At 42.3% G+C, this 25,800-nt stretch overlaps 1 protein-coding gene across 1 annotated transcript in view; it reads left to right on the top strand.

Annotated features, from left to right (window-relative positions):
• Positions 1-537: 537 nt before the first annotated feature.
• dhx9 (DEAH (Asp-Glu-Ala-His) box helicase 9) overlaps positions 538-25,800 on the top strand; it is a 35,563-nt gene continuing 10,300 nt past the window's right edge. Inside the window, exons 1-21 of the mRNA XM_088350619.1 lie at positions 538-663; positions 2,094-2,259; positions 4,087-4,227; positions 4,303-4,432; positions 7,258-7,397; positions 7,469-7,617; positions 8,042-8,088; positions 9,530-9,666; positions 11,194-11,283; positions 11,352-11,513; positions 15,130-15,207; positions 15,376-15,567; positions 17,293-17,434; positions 17,511-17,593; positions 19,778-19,934; positions 22,201-22,301; positions 22,376-22,589; positions 23,826-23,920; positions 23,992-24,065; positions 24,730-24,882; positions 24,945-25,105. Of these exons, the coding sequence (XP_088206745.1) occupies positions 2,155-2,259; positions 4,087-4,227; positions 4,303-4,432; positions 7,258-7,397; positions 7,469-7,617; positions 8,042-8,088; positions 9,530-9,666; positions 11,194-11,283; positions 11,352-11,513; positions 15,130-15,207; positions 15,376-15,567; positions 17,293-17,434; positions 17,511-17,593; positions 19,778-19,934; positions 22,201-22,301; positions 22,376-22,589; positions 23,826-23,920; positions 23,992-24,065; positions 24,730-24,882; positions 24,945-25,105 (2,551 nt within the window). The 5' untranslated portion in view covers positions 538-663; positions 2,094-2,154. The remainder of the gene's footprint in view (positions 664-2,093; positions 2,260-4,086; positions 4,228-4,302; positions 4,433-7,257; positions 7,398-7,468; positions 7,618-8,041; positions 8,089-9,529; positions 9,667-11,193; positions 11,284-11,351; positions 11,514-15,129; positions 15,208-15,375; positions 15,568-17,292; positions 17,435-17,510; positions 17,594-19,777; positions 19,935-22,200; positions 22,302-22,375; positions 22,590-23,825; positions 23,921-23,991; positions 24,066-24,729; positions 24,883-24,944; positions 25,106-25,800) is intronic.

Below are 25,800 nucleotides of genomic sequence, written 5' to 3'. Positions count from 1 at the left end.
AAACAAAATAAGACATTGATTTTTACTCCAGGTAAACCAGGGGTTTCCAACCTTTTTCAAACTGAGAGCTACTTTTAGTTACAAATTAGCGCAAAGGGTGCGCACTTTTATAGGCATTTCTGAAATTATCATGCTATTAGTTTGTTTTTACTGTTATTACCTGGTTATTTTTTTATTTATTTTTTTTTTGGGGGGGGGGTTAACAAACTTTGTTGGCACAAACACACTACATCACAATTCAACAACGTGGCCCAATTTAGAGATTACAAACATTGCTTATTCAAACATCATTACTAATGTTTCAATAAAAGAAAAAAAATGTTGGGAGTAGGGTTAAAAAGACTAAGTCAACTACCAAAAAAAACATTTTACTCAGAAATCACAATGGCCCAGAACTAATAGACAAATCATGACGTCAATGCGCCCCCTCACTCACCTTGCCGTGGATGAGGAGGATCGTGACGTCATAAACACCCGGATGTCCAGTGCCACGCACTGGCTCACGATCCTCCCATCCGCTAGGTGGCGATGTTTCTCCAAACATTCACCTGGATGAACACCAAAGAAAGCAGCACCTTCCGCCGCCGCAAATGCAGCAACAACAAAACCTTTGAGAAAGCGATACTCGAAGAAAATCAAATTTGGTTCCCAGGAGCAGTGAACGTGAGTTGTGAACGCTTTACAAGCAACACGGAGTTTGCTTTTTGACTTTCACTGTGGAAAGTGGCGCAAATAGACGGCTAAGTAGCATTAGCATCTTTAGCTCATTCATCGAATGCTGCTAGCAAATCCGTCTGTAAGCCTGACTGCATGGGGTGTATCGACGATGTGTCACAAATATTTCCTCCTACATAGAATTACGTTTGTCTCTATTGTCATTGATATTAACCTAGTGAACATTGTCACCATAATCTGAATATAATAAGCAATGTTCCCTCTTAGCTTCCACGGGTCTGAGCTATCACAAAAGAGTGTGAGCGTAGCTTGGACTAATGGTGAATGTTGCAACAATTAATCGATGATTAAAAGCTTTGGCAACCAATTCCACCATCGTTTTATCGAAGGATTTAGGAGCCACCAAATACGTAAAATGAATGCAAACAATAGTGCACAACATTTTGCTGTGACGCTGGGATTTGTAGTACCGCTTTTTTTCCGGCAGAGGACGCTAAGACCAATTTTTAAATAAACGTTGTGTAACGTCCAAGATATTGAACATGGCATCATTTACATACAAAATTGGAAGTAAAGATTCAACTTTTTGGTGTTTTACCATTTCACCATGAAATAAATGTAGCTATGTTCTTGGAAACAGACAGTACTGCATAAAAAAAACCCTGAAAATAAGTAAGTAAATAGAAAATAGTGATAATGACATGTTTAAGTCTCCCCGATGGGCAAATTATGAAACATATATAATCTTAAAAATGTAACTCCAAAAAAAACAAACAATTTTGTCTACAAAATTTTGTAACTCTGTTTTGTAATAAACAAAATATATCTAAAATATAAATTTTAGATATATATGTTTTATGTGAAAACAAAAATACAATTTTACCAAAAGTTAAGGTGCATTGCTCTGCCTTATTTTGTTTTGTTTGATAAGTCCATGAGTAATATGATGCTTGGATAAGCCAAATCATGTTTATTGGTATAGCCCTTAATCACTGAGTCTCAAAGGGCTGCATGGACCACAGATTATTGCAAACCACAGACTGTTATGCCACTGTAGGTAATGAGTGACGTCATCGGAAATCTATGTATTTCTGTGGAGAGCAAATGCAAAGAAAGGCACAACATTCTCTTGCCTCGTGGTAGGGGGCGGTTGTGAGACCAAGGATTGTGATTTGGTGCACACCTTAGCCCCAAACAATAGAAACAGTGATAGAAAGCTAACAGCAAGTCAAGACATACAATTTTGCTTTTTCTTGATTAACTGATTTTCTGATGCTTCTATTCTAATATCGACTTCCTTTATAAATAACACAATAATATGTTTTTTATATGTTACTGTCTGTATATTGCTTTCTTGCTCTGACAATCAAATGATGAATGAGATGTAGATTTATTCATTTGTAAATCTTGCCGCACAGGAATCTCAAGGCGGAGTGTTGTGATTGGCCAGCGTGGGCGCCAATCGTCCGGTGTGGACCAATGGCGGACATCAAGAACTTCCTGTACGCTTGGTGCGGCAAAAAAAAGTTGACGCCCAACTACGACATCCGAGCCGTCGGGACCAAAAACAGATTCCTTTGTGAGGTGTGTTCATCACTTGGTTTTGGCGTTCTTATTTTATTGTGAAGGCGGTAGCTCAGGAGGTAGACTGATAGTTTTGGGACCAAGAGGTCGCTGGTTCGATTCCCAGCTCCTCAGAGTTAAATGTGGACAAGACACTGAACCTCTCGTGTCTCCGATACGCGGGTACGCCCTTTGCATGGCTGACTCGCTATCAATGTGTGAAGTATACTGTAGAGCGCTTTGGGGTGGTCTTCAGTGACTCTAAAAGTGCTATATAAATACAGTCCATTTATCATTATTGTTTATTTCATTTCTTGCCCAAAGCCACATCTTGGGCAATTGTGATTTTCTTGTTTTTTGTGTCAAATACATTTCCGCATTTGAACAGTTAACGTGGGGTATGTCCTTAAAACGTTGAAAATAGAACATTTTCTTTATGAAGTATGTGTTAACAATGGCCAACTGAGTTCCTCATGCTTTTTTTACTGCGTCGATTTGCTTTTAGCAAAGCTGTTTGGGGCGGAACACATTAGATAGGAGGATCGGGGAGTCGTTAGGAGTGCTGGAGAGTTTTGTCATGCTCATCAGTTTTTTTTTATCTATATTTGCTCATGTAGTATGCAAATGGTAAAAGTATAAAAGTGCGTACTTCAAGCAGAGTCCAAACACCAATCCAAAGCTCCAAATTGATGAAAAATGACGAGTTTCATCTCAGCAATGCAAATCATGAAAGGGTAACAAAGATCCAAATTCCGTACACAAATCACATAGGGCCCTTCAGGCTATTTAATCAGGCCCGCCAAATGTTAAAGGGACATTGTGTAGTGCTTCCTAATTGTGGAAAAACTTTATTCAAACCATTTTTTAAACTAAAATCCAAAATACATGAACTATCATATGAAGATACATTTTTTTAAATACTCAGTAGGTTGAGAAATGTTAATGTATTTTAATAATATAATGCTCACCTAGAGGTAGCAAACATTTTCTTTAACTATTTTGTTGCAATAGGCAACCCCGGACACATTCTTATATTCATTTATTTTGCTGTCTTTTTTTCTTCATTTTTTTTCTTTAATTTTCTTTTTTTCCTCTCTTGTCTTTTCTTCCGTCCTGTTTAAAAAAATCGTAATTTTCTTTATTTCCTATTTTATTTTTCTCTTTTCCCTCCCTCTTTTTTCCTTTTCTTTTCCTTTTTTCCTTTTTCTTTGTCCTGTTGGGATTTAACTATCAAAATGTGCCGCTTACCAAATTTTTCGAATTAGTTATCTGACTCCATTAACCAAACACAACCTACATTCATACAAGAATTTTGCGCGCTTGTTTCTTGAGAGAAAAATGACCGAAAGGCCGACATTTCCACACGGGGGCGGATGGTTTATTATCCCTAACAGCAGATCTAAGTGTAAACAGGAGACGGCTAACCACAATCCCAAAACACAGCGCCTTGATGTCTGTATCATTCTGCTTCAGCACACTCACACGTCCTGTTATCAAAATTCCTAGAGAAAATATTATGCATTTCACACAGCCTGCCCTGACTTGTTATTGTACATTGAACTAAACCACAGTCAGTGAATATCTTTATTGCATTAAACGGAATATATGTAACTTGTAGTCAATCGTATGAAATCCTCTATAGTCAAATGTATAAAATCTTTTAGTCCTTTTTCCTTCAACTTTTTCTTTTCCCCTTTTCTTCCTTTCATTTTTGTTGCTGTTTTTTTACTTTTCTTTTCATTTTTCCTTGCTTGTTGGTTTTCTTCCGTGCCCGTTTTTCATTCGCTCGTCACCCTCCTTCAATACGTAGCGGTCAAACGTTACACACTGATGTTATGTCTGCGTCAGGTACGTGTGGACGGCTTCAACTACACGGGCATGGGCAACTCCACCAACAAGAAGGACGCTCAGTCCAACGCCGCCCGAGACTTTGTCAACTTTTTGGTCCGCGCCGGAGAAATCAGCGCCGCCGAAGTGCCGGCTCTCGGCGTGAGTCTCGCCCGTCGGCCGACAGCATAATGCTTCGCCTGGCATGGCGGATAAAAGGACTGCTTTGTTTGGCAGGTGGGGGCTGCCGCTGTGGGCATGGCCATGCCAGGAGACTCTCAGCCAATGGGAGGAAGCGACGGCACCTTTGGGAATCTGCCCTCTGGGGGTCCGCTGCCGCCTCACCTCGTGGTTAAAGCCGAACAAGGTAAAGTATTCTTTTGTGTATAACGTGTATAGCACTCGGTCCTATCTTTGGATTCAAATTTAGCTTCTCACTTCTCGGCTCAAACTGAACATCGCGAGTGACAAACGTTGAATATATGCGGCCAGGGTTGGGTAGGGTTACTTTAACTTGATTACTTTCAATTACTTTTGGATTACTCCAATACCAAATATGCTAATAAAAGACAAAATAAACTAAATATGAATAAAATGACTACATTTTGTGCAGGCTTGGGGAGTAACGGAACACATGGAACGGCAAAAATGATGTTGGCAAGCTGTTTGGATTTATTTTCATTTCGTTTCTGTCGCATTTGATGTTAGTTTTGCCGGAGATCAAAGCCAGGAGAGAAAGCTTACCACGTGTTGTGAGTCATAATTTTATTCATATTTAGTTTCTTTTGTCTTTTATTAGCATATTTGGTATTGGAGTAATCCAAATGTAATTGAAAGTAATCAAGTTAAAGTAACACTAACCAACCCTGTGTGCAACCATGACTAAAATCATTTATTTACAAAGTCAACTTTGAACACAATACCAACGTCAAATTGACGGTGTATTTATTTTATGTCCTTTGGAGCCCGATTCCTCATCAGATACACCAAAGAGTTGTTTCCATCCTCTTACATTTTTGTATTTGTTTAGATTTTTCAGGATAACTTTCTCAGGGTTCTTGCGGATCCTTGAAAAATCTTAGAATGGGTTGAAATCATTCTACAAATGAGGCCTTAATTGCCATTAACGTCTTAAATCCAATTTTCGAAAGTCATAAAAAAATGTGAATACATGATTAATATTTATATTTTAATTGTCTTTTTTGATCATTCTATCGATTTGCTTTGGTGGCAACATGGCGTGACCACAATAGCGGTTTCTGAGCAGACGCATGTCACAATACACATAGCAACTTTAAACAAAGAGGTTTACTTTGGAGCATGGCCGGGAAGTGAATAGGATAGAATAGGATACAACTTTATCGTCATTGTTACAAAATGGGTTGAACATATTGTGACAACGTAAGTGTCCATTTCATGAGAAGTGGCTGTCCAAAGAACGTTTTTGGCCATGGCTAAAATCTGTGCCGGGTCATGTATAATTGTGTTTTGTCAACTGGTCTTAAATTTGATTCCAAATAGCATTACTACAGTCTTTAAAAGTCTTGGATTTAACTTGTCTTAAGCAGTGTCTGAAATAACGTCTGCCCGGACGTCGGGCGTACAACTTACAAAACGTCTCCGCCCGGGTGGCCGACAATTTTTTCAAGAAAAAAAAAATCAAACGTTTGCTTTATTTGTATTTCAAAATCTTCCTTCGGTTTGGAAATTTCGGTTCGTTTGGCAAGTTGCATACTTGGCAGCCAATCAGAAGCCTGCATCCAATAACTTAGTGCTTCCGGACTCTCCCGAACTTCACAAGGAATTGTATTTGCATATCATTTTCCAAAGTAGACGCACAGACAACACAAAAAAATGGATAAGTGGTTAGGAATCGAGCCAAAACCTCAGCCCCAGAAAAAAGATTCAAAAGAAGCTAACAAAATTGATGACGCTACAAAACGTAAACGTACATTAAAAGCATCGTGGAAGAGGAGCTCACATGGATTGTAGCAGACGACGCAACGCAAATATTGCATGAATGAAGATGAGTCAATACTTAATTTGAAAGTGTTATTCTGTTATGTATTCTGATTATCAATCCTTAATACTTTTCAACAATGTTTATTTGTTTATTTTTTTGCGATGGGTTGTCTTATTGTGTTTCAAGTTGTGAAAAATGGGGCAGAGAACTTTATGGCTGGGCATGCAAATTTTTAATAGTTGTCTGCCCTGGTGTCTGGTAACTTTTTGTCATGAGTTTCAGACACTGCCTTAAGATGTAAGAATCTTGGTCTCACAACTTGAAGTTTGCTTCCGTCTGTTGCAAGCTCCTAGCTTAAAGTCGCGATCGCGGCTTAAGTCTTCTCATTGACTCAACTCTTCTTAAAATAGCTTTTTTCCTCCTTTGTACTTCAGAAGGTTGCTAGTGCAATCAATTCCAACCTGCCTTTTGTTTTCCACACAGTATCTTTTGTGGTCGATAAGTTTATTCAGTTTTAAATTGAGGAAAAATGCAAAGTCGATTTCATAGGATGTTAGCTCATTATTTTGACTAGTATTGCACATCGTTGTTTGTTGCTATTGGCCAATAATGTTGCTGTTCTTTGATGTTTACACCCTTTAGGGCTGATCTGTTTTTTTCTTAACTTAAAGATTTAATCAAAACAGGAGGTTCTAGAAGAAACAGAGGTATTCTTTTATCTAAAGGGCCACCTTTCGAGTTCAAAGTTCATTGATCAGGGTTTGTCGGATCGCTTGAAATCCTTGAAAATGTTCAAATTTTGATGTTTTGTCTCCAAGGTTCAAAAAGTGCTTGAATTTTGGGAGATGTGCTTGTAAATGCTTGAAATTCTTGCCATGTTCCCTGGCAGTCTGACTCGATATGCCGCGCATTAAATGGAAAAAAAAAATCAAGTCTGCTTAAAAAAGACAACGACACGCTTTCGCTGGTGGGTTTGCTTTGCTATTGCATTTCTTCCCTCATGCCTAATGGTAGATGGCATTAGTTTGTATGGCGTTGTCTTGTAAGGCATCATCGCTCTCTAAGAGTCACACTCAAGGGAACGGGTGAAGAGATCAGGATGCCGGGTACTGGAGAGATTGGACAATTGTCTTTCAAAGTGCCTAAAAAGTGCTTGAATTTGGCCATTGAAGATTGATGTGTACTAAAATTTAAACTTAACAGTTATCATTTCTGACGTTTGTTGGCAGATGAGACCCAGTCCCGTCCGGTTCCAGGCGTGACGGGCCTGGGTTATTCGGGCGGCGGCGATGGCAGCGGAGCCGACTGGGAACGCGGGGCCAACCTGAAGGAGTACTATGCCAAAAAAAATGAACAGGAAGCTCAGGCGGTAGGTTGCCACCGCAGGGGGTGACAGGCGGGTGGCACCAAAACCAGCTGACCCGGTGTCTTGGTTTTCAGACTCTAGAGTCCGAAGAGGTGGACCTGAACGCCAATCTTCACGGCAACTGGACCCTGGAGAACGCCAAGGCCCGCCTCAACCAGTTTTTCCAGAAGGAGAAGACCAGTGCCGAGTATAAATACAGCCAAGTGGGACCGGACCACAACAGGTCTGGAGCAGAACCTCTCGAGTCCGGACGGACGAGCGGCATCCGCCAAAGAAATTGCATTCGGACCTCAGATGGCCCTTCAGGTTCTGGTTAAAGTTCCTGAAGCGCCACCGGCTCGGTTCTGACCTAACAAACCAGCGATGCTGCTCGTCCGCCAATAGCTAGCGAGCGGGCGTGTGTTTTTCTGCCGGACTGATGTGATCAGGCGGCCCGGCGTCATCAGAACTCGAGGAAGGACACCGGAGCGGCTTTAGGAGCGCTAAAGTGTTCTGGTGGGGTTTTGGAATCTGTTCTGATGACGCCAGCCCGCCCCAACCCAAGGAGCTGAATCCAATCCGGCAGAAAAACACACGAACGCTGTCAGGTGAGTTTTGTTGCGGACCGCCCGGCGGACGTACCGCCGTCTAACGTGTAATCCCTGCAGGAGCTTCATAGCTGAGATGCAACTCTTTGTCCGACAACTGGGCCGCCGTAAGAACCTCTCCGCCTCTTTTGAGTTGCCGCGTTGGGAATCGCTTAGTCCTCGGTTCAGAGTTCATGCCAGTCGAGAGCTGCGAAAAGCTTTAAGTCAAGGGATTCGAAATCATTTGAGCTCAGGGTCGTCATGTTAGCAAATATGAAGGACCAATCATGCTGTATGTTGAAATAAATTGTAGAAGTATAAGAATAGCTGTAAATATCATATTTTCTGCACTAAAAGGCGTATCATATAAGGCAGTCTTTTGGAATAGCATTATACCTATAAGGCACATCTGTTTATAAGGCACATTAGTTTAAAAACACTATATTGGCTAGGTTTGCATAGGAAAAAAAACCTCAGAAAACGTTTTTTTTATAGCACAAACTAACATAATGAAATCGAGTTTAGTCCACTAAAATAGATTCATTCATAAATGGTTACCCTAAGAATGAGCCTTTTTTATTGTAATAATGCATTTCAAATTTTAATAACTGTATTTTCTGCGGTATACGGCGCACCAGATTGTAGGACACACTTTTAGTCATAAAATACTTTATATCCCATATAAATAAACACATAAATAAATTGTCATACCAAAATGTATGACATTGATGCAGTATATTCATATATTTATGCATCCATCCATCTATTATCTGCTGCGCTTATCCTCAGTAGGGTCGCGGGGATGCTGGAGCCCATCCCAGCTATCTTCGGGCAGTGGGCAGAGGACACCCTCAACTGTTTGCCAGCCAATTGCAGGTCGCTCAAGGACAGGGGCAAACTCGCTCGCTCATTCACACCTAGGGACAATTCAGACTGGCCAATCAACCTGTCATGCATGATTTTGGAATGTGGGAGGTAACCGGAGTGCCCGGAGGAAACCCACGCAAGCACGGGGAGAACATGCAAACTCCACACCAAAGGTTCGATCTCATGACCTCAGAATTGTGCTGGACACGCGCTCACCACTGCGCCCCCGTGCTGCCCTTATTTATGCATATTATCAATTATTTATTCCCATTTTTTGTTATGTATTTAGTCACAACAAAATATTATTCAAATGAGAGGTAGGGTAAAGTGGCTGAGCTTTTTACCTATTGGTTGATCAGTGTGGTAGCCACTTTGTTTATTGCCAATCCAATGGCGACATCCATCAAACATATTAAAAACTGCAGGTCATTGCGATTCATTTTTCTCTCGTGCTTCTCTCAGCATAATCTCGCCGGCTGGACTAGGATCGGTTGGCGGGCCCTATGTTTGACACCTCTACCTCTAGTTGAACGCCATTTTTGCATTTCTAATGGAAGTTATCAATAAGGCGACAACATTTCAGTCCGAATGACCAAAGTCGGCTTCAAAATGGCCGACCTGCTGGAAGCGATTCCCAACATGGTTGCTGTGTTTTCTGGGACACTTGTGCAGATTGTGAATGGACACACGTGTTGTCTTTAGGTGTGACGGCACGCGAACACGGCTCCAACAAGAAGCTGGCGGCGCAGTCGTGCGCCCTGTCGCTGGTGCGCCAGCTTTACCACTTGGGGGTGATAGAGGCGTTCTCGGGCTTAACCAAGAAGAAGGATGGCGAAAAGGTGTCTGCTTTTTCAAATTTTTTATGAAGGAGCAATCTGTCCATATGTAGAGAAAAAAACCTGACAAATATATGCCATAGAAAACAAATGTGGACCCAAAATAAATCACATGATACCTACTGTAAATTCTGGACCACTCGGCACTACATTCTTTTAAATGTGACTGATTTCTGCTCAATGCTCTGAATGTCAGAATGAAGAATTTCAATGAAGCACCGGTAAACGGCATGAGAAACTATGATTTCGGTAGCCAAATGCCCCGTCATGTTATTGGTGATGTACATGAGATTGCGTTCTTGGCAGAATCCACGGGGAAATGTCTAAGAAAAGTAACACATCGTGCTGGATTAAGACACACCTTTGCGGGCTGTGTACGCAGCTGTCAATTTCAACAAGCTAAGTAGTCGATACTTCATAAACTCAATCAGGATTCAAATATATAAGCGGGAGTGAGACAAAAACGTTCTCCCAAAGTACTGTACTGACTAAAGGGAGAGTTTGAGATCATGCGACTCATCATGTGACTATATACATCCAAATTGAACAACAGTTATCTTTCAAAAGCACTATAGTTCTCTTTTAGTGTCCATAGTATCATCGTCCAGTCGCTGGAGTTCCCTTTAATTCTTGAGTAAGGACAAGTGAATGCAATTTGCGTCGTCACCGCGGCGACCACAATATAAAACGATTTCTCACCTCTAGCACTATTGTCCACAGTATGGTTTGCTGTGATCCAGGCATATAGGGCCCACATTTTATGCCACATTTGCAGCCCTCATTGTCATTGGGGTGGGTCTGCATTTGCCTTCTGCAAACAATGGCGTCCATGCCAAATTCCCCCTGCGATTAACGGGTACCCCAAAAACCTGTTGTTCTTACTCTCTCCTTTTCTGTCTCTTCTTTCTTTCTCTTTAAACAATTTCCTGACTCGCTTTCATTCTATTTCAATCTCTTTTTTTTCTTGCATTTTCATTTTTGTTTTTTTTTTGTTTTCTCTTCCTTTTTTATTTTCATTCTTTTTTTTTGTTTTTACTGTTTTTTATTGTTTTTTCTTTTACTTTTAATTTTTTCTCTCTTCGTTCTCTACTTCCTTATGTTCTTCCGTTTTTTTTTTCTTGTTATTCTTTTCTTCTCATTCTATTTTTTTTTTTGTGTGTTTGGACTTTTTTCTTTTGTCTTAGTCAACTGACTCTGTGGTAGTCGCCATCTTGAACGATCACATGATCCGGAAAACCCGTGACGTAAACAACCCGGGCGTGTGCCCAGCTTAAAATGCAAGGAATGGACATGAGTTGATTTTTCTGTCCGTTAAGCTTGTGGCTTCAAATCCCGTGCCGCTTGTACGAAAACAAAATTGTGTTTTTTTCTTAAATTTGAGCATGTGGCTTTTAATCAGGTGAGCCCTGTACTCCGGAATTTATGGTCATTGCAATCCAAGGAGGCGCTCTTTAACCTGCAAGTCCTGACACTGTGGCCATAATATCAAACCTCCAAATTGACTCCAAGTCTGAACGTTTTTGTCCACAGCTGGAAGCCTACGACGTGTCAGTGTCTCAGGACCTCCAGCAGCAGCTTTCCTTCTTTGTAGAGGAGCTGGGGGTCCAGATCCCTTTTCCTGTGAGTGGATGGTATTTGGCGCACGCTCCCGGTTAAAAACCCAATCTGACGAGCGCTTCCTCTTGCAGCCCGCCAACCCCGGCGAGCCGGTGTCTTTGGTGGCCCCCAAGATGGCCACTTTCGAACCATCTCAGCGGCAGAGCGGTGCCGGCGTGGTGCCGTGGTCGCCACCTCAGGTGAACTGGAACCCCTGGACCGGAAGCAACATCGACGACGGACCTCTCGCATTTGTGAGTCACGCTTTTACAGGGTTCATACGGGTGCTTAAAATTATTCTTCTTTGTGTTTAAATGGGGCTTTTTCAAGGTTTGAAAAGTGCTTGAATTTTGTATGAAACATGTCAATTTGTTGACATGTTTCCTGGCATTCTGACTTCATAGACCGCGCATCAAATGAAGGAAAGTGAATCAAGCCTGCTCAAAAATGACGCTGACACGCCTGCTCTGGTGGCTTCACTTTGGCACTGCATTTTTTTCCTCGTGCCTGACTGCAGATCGCATTAGTTTGTATGCCTTTGTCTTGTAAGACATCGCGCCCAAGAATACTAGTAAAGAGACAAAGATCCCGTGTACTGGAGAAATTGGGAACTTGACTTGGAAATGCTTAAAACGTGGTCGAATTTGGCCATGTAAAAGGTGTATGAACTGTTTTAGTATAATAGTGTAATCTCTTCTAGTCTGTGCTGCAAGAACTCATTTTCTGCAAAAGTGTTCTCCCGTTTCTTGTAGAGATTCAACTCACGCCTATTTTAAAGTCGACTCGTCGCAGTTTATTTAAACAATTAGCTAAACAATCAGATGATTATTTTTTTTCTCAAATATAGCATGGCGTTGATTATATTATGTGGCAAATAATGAAAAAACAAACAAAAAGGGGTACAATAAATATGATTTTCTAAACATACAGCGGATTTGTACTAATAAAGAAAAATGCCCTACCTAAAACCAATTAGGCACATTACTCAGACAGTAGAGAGACTTCTATTTTTCAGGGACAGGCAAATAAATCTTATCTATCGATCCACCCTGGTCATATCCCTCGAGAAGGGTGACTGACCGCAAGACAAACACATAAACAAACAAAGAAAATATTAAAAGGGAAAAAGTAACAAAAACACACACAAAAATCTTTGGACCATGGCCAACCCAAATGCCCAAACAGGTTAAGCACCTCGACACCCAAGTTGGTCATGCTTTCGTCCTTCCAGATGAAACGGGACACGAAAAAGCTGTCATGTCACGCGGGTTAGGATGACACGACACACTCATTTGTTCAACAACAGCGCCCAACAGCTTTCACTGGTTTACCCCTGCCGCATCATACGGGTGCCCTGCCCATCCCTTAGAACAGGTCTAAACATCCCACCATCATTTTACAACACCTCTCCACTCATTCCTATCACCAACAAGAGCTCTAGCTTCCACAAGTTTAAATCATGTCGACATTTTTTTATCCCTGTAAACCAAGACAAGTCCCATTGGCAGCAGTAGAACAGTAACTAAAACCAGAGGTGGATAAAGTGCCTGTGGATGGGGAGATCTGGTCTTCCCTGCTGAGGCTGCTGCCCCTGCGACCCGATCCGGAAGTACCGTATTTTCCGCACTATAAGGCACACCTAAAAGTCTTAATTTTTTTCAAAAGCTGACCATGCGCCTTATAATACAGTGCGCCTTATATATGGCTCAATATTAAATCGCAAGGTCTCGCAATTTACACAACAGCCGCGACTCGATTTCCCCCCGAACGTGGAGTAGTCCGCGGTGTATGCTGGGATTTATATACCGGCGTTTCATTGGCTAACCAATGTGTCAATCATCATTTGAATCGATCGCTATTGGCTGAAGTTATTTGGAGCCTCGGATTGGCTAGAGGGCCGAAACAAACCCTGCAATTGGCCGAAAAAGATGTGTCAATCATCCGTTAAATCGATCGCTATTGGCTGAAGTTATTCGGAGCCTCGGATTGGCTAGAGGGCCAAAACAAACCCTGCAATTGGCCGAAAAAGCTGACCGAATAGCAAGCTTGCTAAACTACGCCATAAAGAAACATGTTTCATTAATCTGTATTTGTAAAGATTTTACTCTCCTGGATTGACTACACTCACGGTTGTAAGAAGACCATGATTGCGTATCATTATTGAACGTGAGAACTTAGGTGAGCTATGCGGCTTTATATTTTCCCGGTATCTTGTTTTAGTACGATCTTGATGTTGCTGTCGTCGTCGTCGTTGAGTCACTCAAGGCGCCTAAGGTAATCCATATTAGAGCCAGACTCGCTCGTGGGAGGCTCCGTAGTTCTCCGAAGGAGAGGGGGCTGCGACTGTCCTGTGCCGCCAGGCCTGACGGGGTGCGACCCAAGCAAACCAAGCAGACGAAGCCTCTAAAGTCCTTAGTACGTTCGGACAGGCCGGTGCATGATTTATGGAAGCCCCGTGGGCAGGTAGTACAGGTAATTGGGGTGTGGTCGCAGCGAATAGTTCGAAAGCACCACTGGCATTTGGACTGGGGGCCAGGGTTGCTCTCGAAGTCGCCCGCCCTAAGAAGAACAGAGAGAGGAGAGTAGAAGAGAGAGAAAGAGAGGGACAGATAGAAAGAGACAGAAAAAAGGGAAAAAAAGGCAAAAAGGGGGAAAAGAGAGTGAGAGAGGTGGGGAGAGAGTAGGAAAGAGAGGGATAGAGAAAATGAGAGACAAGAGTGTAAAGGGGGAAGAGAGAAAATGAGAGACAAAGAAGAAGAGAGGAGCAAGAAAGAAAGAGCGAGTCTGAGTGGACTGAGTTGGATTCGTAAGGCTCCCCCGGGAGAGAGCGCTTCGCAGGACACCACGGGAAGGTTCCTAGTCTTTGTCCTGCTGATGTTGCTGTGATGAGTTGAGTGAATTAAACTCAATTCCAAGTGTTTATTGTCATATGCACAGTAAAGTTGCGAGCGAAAAAGAAACTAGAAACTAAGGAATGGTTGGCATTTCTTGAATCCCAAGACTTGAACCTTCCGAATGATATTTGACACGATGCATTTGAGTGACATCGTACGGACACCGCATCCGCACGTGTCTACGACACGTATTTGCTTCTTTGCAAGCTTTGGGAATGTTAAGGGGGTAATCAGTTGGACTGAATCATCTGACTGTTTTGTCCACGTTCCCATTGTAGCGCCTTATAATCCGGTGCGCCTTATCTATGGAAGATATAGGACCAAAAACGATTTTTTGGGGGTCCGCCCTATAACCCGGTGCGCCCTACAGTGCGGAAACTACGGTAAATGGATGGATGTTGCTGAGTAAATTACAATTAGTTAATTTATGGTTATTTCTTTTTGCGGGATTGCAGGTCTACCTCAGGTTATGTGCAATGGTTTTTGATTTGATTACCTCATTTTAGTAACTTTGAATTATTTTTAATGTTCCTCATATTTGTAAAATGCTGTGTAGTAGTTTGTCACCTTGTTTCTTTGTTCCGACATTAAAGATTGGTTCTAGTTTTGTCAACTTTCACTCCGGGGGCAATGATTCGACTTAAAATGCGGACAAAAAAAATGTGTGATCGTTTTTCCGATAATTATCGGTATCGATGAATAATAAATATTTTCTATTTTATTTTATATTCCTCGTCTGTTTCTGGGAAAGCCCTCGGTATTTTTCTCAACTGTTGGTTGAAACCATCAGTTTGGAATGCTTTTGGGGATTGAGTGCTCCTTTTGGGACCGAAATTGTCCTTAAATTGTCGCCATGTGTGTTTACGTCAGTGTGAAGCTCATTGTAAAGTGATTTGAAAAGCCCTATATAAATGCAAACAGTTTACCAGTGCTGGTTATCTCAGATGTGGTTCAATCCGGTGTCTTTTTGTTTCAGTGCACTCCGGAGCAGATTAGTAAAGACCTTCAGGACGAAATGATGCAACGTCTGGAGCACGATAACGACCTTCACAAGGTCAGTTTCTTGAACCTGTTTGTTCGTATGTGTATTTGCGCGTTTCGTGCCTTGACCCAATTTGTTCGAGTTTCAAATATGTATCGTGAGCTTTTGCTGGCGCCCTCCGGTGGGAAGGAGTGCGTTGCTAGGCAGAAAGCGCCAACGATGTCTTTGCTATTTGGCCAGATGCTGAGTGAACGCGAGCAGCTCCCCGTCAAGCAGTTTGAGGAGGACATCATGTCTGCGGTGGACTGCAGCCCGGTGGTGATCATCCGAGGGGCCACGGGTTGCGGAAAGACCACTCAGGTGCCCCAATTCATCCTGGACCGCTTTGTCAAGGAGGGACACGCCGCAGACTGCAACATCGTGGTCACGCAGGTAAGTTTAGGTCCTCTTTTTTCTTTTTTTTCTTCGATTTGGCACCCTTTCCAATGTACGGTTAGCAGTGCTAGCGAATTCTACAAATCTTCCGTAGTTGACTACACTACTGTATAGGAAATTATGAAATATGCACTTTGTATTGATAATGTTGATTGTTCCTTGGGTATTTCTGGTGCATTAGTGCCACCGGCTGGACACTCTCATACCGCCCCGCTTTTTTGAACACATTTTGTTTTTATTTTGTATTGATTGCTTTATTCTCATTTTATTTTTGTTTGCTATTCTGTCTACAGCAACCTTGGTCGTCCTGAGAGGCGCTTTGGAAGTAAAATGTTCTATTGTTATTTTTATTATGTGCGGTTTCTTTCTAAGTGAGGTTGACTAAGCTAGGCACCTTTTTATCATTAAGATAATCTTGAGAAGCACCGACAGTTGAAAGTATTAAAAAGATTATTCCACACCATGTTCCTTTTTGTTAAGCTTTTATAATTGACAGTATGACGTTTTTCTTATGAAATGTACTGGGTAGGTCATAAATGGTTATCCATTTTGGTTAATAGTTTTGCTGTGATGTAAGATTTTACTATGTTTTTAAACTATTTTTAATTTACTATATTTTTATCTTGTTTTTCTAAAAAGAATACAAAATACGACATAAATTAAGCAAAATATATCTGATAATGGGAGGTTTTTTTTTTAGAATTAAGAATGAATAAATTCAGCAAAACCAAGTTCAATATTTTTAAGTTTATTGCAGAATATTTTGGACACCATTGTGATATGGACAAAGGTTGCAGTCCAACAATAATGTATACTGTATATATACTGAGGTGTTGCAAAACTGCCAATGAAGTTACGGGTTGTTTTTCATTGTTTTGATCAGTATCTTGCAATCAGCCATTTTTACAGCTTTGTCGCTCTGGTCTTATTGAAATGAAGCGCTCTTGCAGTTAGCAAAGAAATATGGAAATATGGCTAAAGTTGATAAGCTTCTTATTGTAGAGTCTTCAAGATTCCTACAAATGACATGTTTGAACATTTGTGCAAACATAATCCACATTCTATTGAATTTCTCATTCAGATTTGGCAGAATAAATGTTATGATCTTCAACATTAATACTTTTTTCATTTAATTTGCCTTAATCATATACTTACTGCCTGTGAAATTTACATTTAAAAGTATATGAAATGTTTGGAAACTCTATATTTTGACTTAAAACACCAAATTCCCTGAGATTTGATCTGCAACCTCGGTGTAAATGTTTAAATCTAAGCTTAAAACACACTTCTACTCGCATATGAATAACCAATATTTTATGTTCATAATATGTTCATTGTTTGCCCTCATGTAAGTTTTAGATCAGGTGATGGTGTAATAATAGTCTGTGGTTTGCAATAATCCATGGTCTGTGCAGCCCTTTGAGACTCTTTGTGATGAAGGGCGTCACAAATAAAAACGACTTGACTTGACTAGACTATTGGGATATAGACAAAGGTTAGATTCTGGCAAGAGTGTGCAAGTGACATTTAAAGCAAGGTCCTGACAGTGCCTTTCAAAATGACTTATGGGCAACAGTGGGCATTTTATTGATGACTTTTCTAGGGAGATAAAAAAAGTCATGTTGATAAGGGCAGTTTTTTCATTCTTTTGACGTCATTGGTGGATAAAATGTGACCGGACAAATAATATTTGTGTCGTTTTGGGTGTTTTCCATCTCTTAGCCCCGCCGCATCAGCGCAGTGTCCGTGGCGGAACGCGTAGCGGCCGAGCGGGCCGAAGATCTGGGACGGAGCTGCGGCTACAGCGTGCGTTTCGAGTCTATCTTGCCCCGCCCCCACGGCAGCATCCTCTTCTGCACCATTGGTACGTCTGGCAACCAAACCCCGCCCTCTGCCGTCACGTGATGCCCCATAACCCCGCCTACTGCTGTCACCTGCAGGCGTGCTGCTGCGAAAGTTAGAGGCCGGACTTCGAGGAATCAGTCATGTTATCGTGGACGAGATACACGAGAGGGACATCAACGTGAGTCGCCGGCCCTCGGCTGGCCCCGCACCCTTACCCGCCGAAATCTAGCACTTTACTGAAAAACAATCATGAGTTACAGTTACTAATTACTTCATGTAAAATTCCATAACCCCACAGAATGGACACTTAACAGTAGCCCATACACTTAAAGTAACTATCTAGTTACAAAGGACCTTTTATGTTCCTATATAAACCTGCATCACATATAAGTAGACTCCTTAAAACTGCTTTAAACTCTCCACATTGTAAAAAATATAGAAGGTGTCCACCAACCTGCGAAAGCAGTGAACAGTTTTCATATTTTTTGGCTTGTGCCAGCCTTATAGCTTGCAAATCTTCACTAAGCTGAGGCATTTCATACCCATTTTGGCTTCAAACCGCTCCAAAATTTCCATACAGATCCTCCCCTACTTATGACCATTCGACTCACGCAAAACGGTAGATACGAACATTTTTTTCGGGATGTCGAAAAATATCCGGACATTGCTGTAAGTTAGAATGTGTATTGTGCAGCTTTATCCGATTAAAGGACAGTGTTGTAGTGCTTCTTTCCGCCGCATGGCGCTGTGAGAGGTCAACAAGCATCCACCCCGAAGAAGAAATACGCCTTCTACTTCCTTTTTAGTGTGTATACAGTACACACTGCACTGTATCTCTAGCGCTCTAAGAACTTTGACATTTTTATTGTTTAATATCGCGTGCATCCATTCAATATGATTGGTGTAAATAGGTGAGTCGTTTCTTTTGAAACGAAAGTGAAATAAGAAAGCTTGATGCGGTTGAGAAAATAGTTGGATCGTTTTTTTTTTTTTTTTTTTGGGTCCACTTTTTACCACGGAGGAGGAAGTCGCCTAACTCTTCCAAAAGTTAGTTAAACTTAACTTTACTTATCTTTATTGTCTATCTATCTATCTACCTTGGTCATATCCCTCAAGAGGGGTGACCGACAGCAAGACAAACACATAGAATAACAAAGAAATAAAAGGGAAAAAAATAGCAAAAAAACACACACAAAAATTTTTGGACCATGGCCAACCCAATTGCCCAAACAAGTTAGGCACCTCGGCACCTAAGTTGGTCATGCTTTCGTCCCTCCAGATGAAATGGGACACCAGAAAGCGGCCATGTCACTCGGGTCAGGGTGACACAACACACTCTTTTGTTCAACAGCAGGGCCCGACAGCTTTCACTGGTTTACCCCTGCCGCATCATACGGGTGCCCAGCCCATCCTTAAGATCGCGTCCACAATCCCACTATCCTTTCACAACATCTCTCCACTCCTTTCTATCACCAACACGAGCTCTAGCTTCCATTATATTTAGACCTCTTTCCTGCAGTGCACTTATAACACCATCCATCCACGTCAATCGCGGCCTTCCTCTTGGTCTCCTTCCATTGACTTCTGCTCTGTAGATCCTCTTCAACATTCGCTCCTCATCCATCCTCTCCATATGTCCAAACCAACCGAGTACTCTCTTATCAACATGCTTGCTCAGTTCCACGACTACTCCAGTTCTGTCTCTCACAATTTCATTTCTCAATCCATCCAATCTTGTCACTCCTAACATAGTCCTCCAACACTTCATCTTAAAAACATTCAATTTCCTTCTTAAATCTGCGTTCAGGCTCCAAATGTCTGCACCATACTACACAGTCGGCACAATCACACTCTCATACAGTCCCCTCTTAACATCCATACTCTTGTTATTCATCACTCTCCTCAGAGCACCCAAAACCTTGCTTCCTTGATTCACTCTGTGCAATACCTCGCACTCCACCAACTTTTACTAATTAACTATATTTAAACTCCTTTTTCCATAAACATTGCTCAGATGCGGGTTTATATGGTAGGGAGAATATCTTCACGACAAGAAATTCAGTGTTCTCGTGCTCTATGCTTGCGATGGTGGACTGTGTAGATGATTAAAAACACGCCCACCCTCCTTTCATCTTGCTGGCGAATTAAGTGTTGTATGTTACATCGTGAGTGAAGGACGAACAGTTAGAGATCACAGGACATTGTAATTCCTGATCTTCTTTTAATAAGTAGCAAAGTAACGTACCATGTGGTAATGACAGTTGAGTAACAAATTGTTATTAATAATGCATGGAGTGCTCGTTACAGACAAAAGTATTTGCGCTCTTTTGTAAGGCGTTATTCCCTACACTGTCTTTCGCAGACGGACTTCCTGATGGTTGTTTTGAGGGACGTGGTCCAGGCCTTCCCGCAGATCCGCGTCATCCTAATGTCAGCCACTATCGACACCAGCATGTTCCGGGCTTACTTCTTCAACTGCCCTGTCATCGAGGTCTTTGGGCGCACCTTCTCCGTGCAAGGTAAGGCCCCACTTTGTTTCAACGCTCCATTTAACAAAGCCATTATCCCCATAAAATGGCAAAGGGTTTGTACGGGTCCTTTGAATCTTTAAAATGCTTGACTTTTATTGTGGTGGCAGTGGCTCAGGAGGTAGATCAAGAGATCGCAGTTCGAATCCCGGCTCCTCCGTGTTACATGTCGAAGTGTCCTTGGGTAAGACACTGAACCCCTAAGACCCCCAATACGCAGGTTACCGCCTCACATGGCTGCACGACCGCTATTGGGAAATGTGAAGCACACTGTAAAGCGCTTTGGGAAGTCTTGACTTGAAAAGCGCTATATAAATGCAGATCATTTCATGAAGAAAAATGAGCCTGCCTAAAATCATGTCAAATCTCTGGTGTGCTGGCTTTGCCACAGCATTTCTTCTTTCCTCGTAATTAACGACAGCTGGCATTAGTTTGTATGGCGTTGTCACTTTAAGTCATCGCCGCCTCATTTCCTCTTCTCGCCAGTAGCGTACAAGCTTTACAAACTGCCTATTTCGCTATTTGCTGCGTGTAATTTGCAGAATATGATATTCTTTTTGGTGCGTTCAGTATTTTGTTTTTCTGAATTATCGGTGTGTGTGCCCCACGTTATACCTCTCCCCCCTAGCAAACTTACTTTGTATTTCATTTTTGGAGGAAAGGAAATAGAACTGTAAATAGGGCTGCGCATCGAAAACCGGTTCTAATTTGGAACTGGTTCCGCAGTTCAACGATTCCTTGGAATCGGTAGTAAAACTATTTCGGTTCCACTATCGATCCCACCCGGGCTGCGGTGCGAACATAGCAAACCAATGCAACCCAAAGCAGGGTCCGGTGACGTCGATCCTTGTGCTATTGGTTGTCGCTGCTCGACCAATCATATTAGCTGCAGAGATGTCGCCGGCTCGCAGTAAACGATCGAATGTGTGGCTGTATTTCACTCAAAAAGACGATGCAGGAGTATGCCATACATGCAAAAAAGCCATCTCGGCGAAAGGGGGTAATACCACCAACACGCTAAACTACCTGGCTGGCCAAACATGGCATCAAACTGAAAAAATGCACCATATTTGAGGTGCTCCGACGACAAGAGGACAGTTTTGCCACAGCACATAAACAACCTAGCTAGCGTGCTAACGATTAGCTAGCTACGTTAGGTTTTAGACGTGGCAAAAGGTTTATTTTGCGCAACTGTGTGTATCCAGCTCTCACTTAAAAATACGTTTTAATTCAGATGACACAATTGGCAGTCAGAATCAGGCTGCAGGTAGCCAGTGTGCAGCTGCAGGTACACTAGAGTCCCCTGGTCCATCTGTTGTTGTATTAATATTTAATTTTTCCGCAGTGAGAATCAATAAGAGAATCGATAAGGAATTAGATCGATAAGGAATCAGAATCGCTAAAACCTTATCAATACACACCCCTAACAGTAAAGCACAGAGCATTGGTCCTTGTATAGAAATCCATTTTGAGCAAGTTGAAAATATTTACTTTGGCGAAATGACGCCGGTATCTTCTGAACATTTGTGTTCAACACGGCAAGGTTGAAATTATAAACACAGGCCTAGAGTGCCCCCTAGCTGTTTAGTGTGAAAATAACATGAATTTTTATACCTGATAATAATGAGTTAATAAAACTGCCGTACCTGAGGTCTAAAAATCGCATATGTTAATTCCGGACATATCTGAGGACTTGTAAAACCTGTGTAAATCGTGTGCTTATCGGTGGATTTGATAAATACATGATTCACACTGGATATCTTTTTTCAATGGTACTGGAGAAATTGGAAAATAGCCTTTAAAAAGTTCTTAAATAGTGCTTGAATTTGAGTCAAATCAAGTCACATTTATTTATATAGCCCTTAATCACAAAAATGTCTCAAAGGACTGCACAGGATGGTAATCCCCCTTCCAGGATTGACCAGGGTGAATCACAATTAGCATTACTGTACACAGAATAGTAAACACCAGGTAAGACGTTGAAAATGTCCGGAAAGTGCAGGACAGCAACGACGCCCCCAGCCTGTAAACTAGTCCAGAAAGTCTATGACGACCATGAAAAAAGTTATTGGTTGTCAGTTCATTTTTAAGATTGAAGAAAATTTAAATATGAGCACAATCCAGGAATAAATAAATCTTGTATGTAGTTGTTGTGCTCAAAATGTCTGCACTGTTTAAAAACGGATTGTTTTTAAGCGCTGGCTAATTGGCTTGAGCAATGTGCTACCAATTGATGAGTGCCCATTCTTTGGCGCAGAGTACTTCCTGGAGGACTGCGTGCAGATGACCAACTTTGTGCCGCCTCCTGCTGACCGCAAGAAGCGAGACAAAGATGAAGAAGGCGGCGGAGACGATGACGTGAGTCATAATGAGGGGCACCTTATTGGTTTTGTCCATTTTGTCTGAAAGTAGCGCCACCTCATTGCGATCAGGTGAACTGCAACGCCATCTGCGGGCCCGAGTACTCTATGGAGACCAAGCGCTCCTTGGCGCAACTGAGCGAGAAGGAAACCTCTTTTGAGCTAGTAGAGGCTTTGCTCAAGTATATCGAGACGCTGCAGGTCGCAGGAGCCGTCCTGATTTTCCTGCCCGGATGGAACCTCATCTACGCTATGCAACGCCACCTGGAGTGCAGCCCGCACTTTGGTAAGTGACACCAGGGTAACTGGGCCTACAAATTGCTGATGATTTTTGGGGAAGAGCAATCTCTTGAATACAATTTTAACCTCTTGTGCTAGGCCACTGGGGCTTATCCAATTTAAAGTCCAAACTTTCTCGCATCTATCCAGGTGTCCTCGATAGGTGTGATAAATGCCATTGCTATATACCTGCAATTTGAGTCATATGAACGACTGCAGCCCCAACTTGCACGACTTTTGGCAGGGCTGTTTTCTAGCTATGGTAATTATTGTACAGGTGAATTTACAACCTTCCCCATCCATAGCAATTTTTGGTGTAATGGAGACTTCTATTTCATTAAATTCCACCCAAAAGAAGTTGCTAGCAAGGCGGTGTTTATTACTGCATGGGAAATCTCCAAGGTACCCTACAGTTTCTTTGTGGCTCTGTTGTAGAATAATGAAGTCGGAGCTTATCGACATAATGAGGACACATTTGTTTAGACAGGAAATTCCAGGCAGAGATTAAATGTCAGCGAAGCTGTCAGGAACTTTGCTGGGTCACGGCGACTTTTGATGAGAAACATGCGGACTATTGCAAAAACACTGTCAATTCTTGGAAGCATGCGGCCAGTAAGAGAAAAACAACACGAGATATGGCTGACGTGATGTTTTTGCTCCGGAGGGTATAAGAAAGCCGGTTGTCTCTTAGACAAATGAGAACGCTGTCTTGAACGCTGACGAATATCAATTAACATTTCCCTCCCCGTCAAAACTTCTCTGCTCTTTGTGTATATTTCTGGGGCGAGGCAATACGGTCTGCTCCGAAAGCTCAAGCACACCACATTCTTTCTGAAACTTGAAAAGATCGAGTGCACTTTGAGAGGGTCCTCCACACATTTTTTCCCATTATGGCTTCCACTAATCACTTCATTCAAAAGGCTGAAACAATTAACCTACTACTTATTTAGTTTTTTGATGTGCACGTATGTTTTTAAGTACTCACGCACTTGGCTAACCACATGAAGACGAGCCGTGGTGGAGGGGTTTCTTGTGTTAGCTAGCGTGTGAATCCTATATCCAGTATTCCTGTGAGGTCCGATTGTTTTACATAAGCACTTGTTAGGGAAAAAAAGAAAGTACAATGTATGTTCATTTGTAATTGTATATCCCAATGTAAAAAAAAACAAAAAATTGACGCTGATGGTGAGCATGGCAGCGTTTTGCTAACATTTTTGCCAACGTGTCTTTCGTTCTTTGCCAGGGAACAGCCGCTACCGCATCCTCCCGCTTCACTCTCAGATCCCCCGCGAGGAGCAGAGGCTGGTCTTTGATCCAGTGCCTGACAACATCAGGAAGGTGGGTGGCCTGCCCACTGTGCCCACCATGTCCACCTACACTCTGCCATCATACCGTTATTTTGCCCGCAGGTGATTTTGTCCACCAACATCGCCGAGACCAGCATCACCATCAACGATGTGGTCTACGTCATTGACTCCTGCAAGTAAGTGGCGCCATGGCCTCTATTTCTCTCTATCCCTCTCCTTTTTCCTTTCTTTCCATCTTTCTTGTTTTCTATCAAACTTTCTCTGCCTCTTTCTCTTCCTTTCTCTTTCCCAATTTCCTTTTCACTCCCTCTTTCTCTGCCACTCTTACTCCTCCCTACACTTCCCTGCTCTCTCCCTTTCTCACTCTCTATATTCCTCTCTCTCCCCTTTTTTACATCCTTTCTTTTGGTCTCCCTCTATCTTTCTCTCCTTCCGTCTCACTCTGTCTTTCTCACTTTCCTTTTATTTTACTCTATGGCTCTCCCTTTCTCATTTCTGTGTCTCTTTGTCCCTCTTGCTTCTCCTCTTTACCGCGCTCTATTTTTTTCTCCTGCTCTCTCCCCTTTTCCTCTCTTGTTTCCCCCTCTCCCTCTCTTTCCATCAATTTCACTCTCCCTTTCTATCGCTTGTTCTCTTCTCTCTCCCACTCTTTATTGCACACCATTTCTCTCTCTCTCTTCTACCTGTTCTGACTCCATCTTTCTCACTTTCCTTCCCTCTCTTTTTCATTCCCCCCTGGTCTCTATCCCTTAATCCCCCCACTTTCTCTTTTTTTCCCTTTGTCCTACTGTATCTCTTCTTTCTAACACCCTCTTTTTCCCCTCCTGCTTTGACTCTTAGGCAGAAGGTGAAGCTATTTACGTCGCACAACAACATGACCAACTATGCCACAGTGTGGGCCTCCAAGACCAACCTGGAGCAGAGGAAAGGGAGGGCCGGCAGAGTCCGAGCCGGATTCTGCTTTCACCTCTGCAGCCGAGCCCGCTTCGACAAGTACGACCTCCGCCGCGATCCCCCGTAATCCCCTCAAAACTCAAGCGTCCTCCTGCCTACAGACTGGAGACCCACTTAACTCCCGAGATCTTCAGGACGCCGCTACACGAGGTGGCCCTCAGTATCAAACTGCTGCGACTGGGCGCAATCGGACACTTCCTGTCCAAAGCCATCGAGCCGCCGCCCCTCGACGCCGTCATCGAGGCCGAGCACACGCTCAGAGGTAAGAACACCCCGATAACATTTGTTTTGTAGGAAAGGACTGAATAAAATCATCAAGATGAACACCATCTGGCTCGAGGTTTAGAGTTTAGGAGATACTCAAAATAAGGACAGAAGACAACAATGAATTTTGAACCTTCAGGGAGAACAGGAGTCAAGTCATGTTTATTTGTATAGCTCTTGATAAAAATAAATCTCAAAGGGCTACACAGACTACCAATACAGCATCCCCTAATCTAAAATTCAAATGAGGGCAAGGAAAAACTCAAAAACCTCAGCACGAGGAAAATTAAACCTCGAGAAGGGACTGCACATGAGGCAATTGCCTTTCTAGGATGACCAGGCTGCAATAGATGTCGCAAGGGCATCAAGAGACAATACACAGACATCAGCAACATGAAATATAGGTCATAACAGAATGTCCGGTTGACAAATTCCTGTTCCAAAATCTTGACCGATGAAGCTGGACTGTACAAAATAACCTACAAGGTTCACCTGAACCTCACAATTCCAAATTCCTAATGTGTTATAAAGGTCCTCCATGATTATTATTAAAAATCTTCAAGGTTTAAAAAACATCTGCCCTAAAGGGTGTGGAATCAAAGAACAACTACATGATTCACCATTTTCATGTTTAAAGTTAAGTAAACACACCAATTAAGGAGAAAAGACACATGCATTTTGAACATGCAAGGA

The sequence above is a fragment of the Urocampus carinirostris genome, chromosome 1 (genome assembly GCF_059441175.1).
Source record: "Urocampus carinirostris isolate Australia breed hairy pipefish chromosome 1, RoL_Ucar_1.0, whole genome shotgun sequence".
In the NCBI taxonomy this organism is placed as follows: domain Eukaryota; kingdom Metazoa; phylum Chordata; class Actinopteri; order Syngnathiformes; family Syngnathidae; genus Urocampus; species Urocampus carinirostris.
This window is presented reverse-complemented; position numbering and strand designations above follow the sequence as displayed.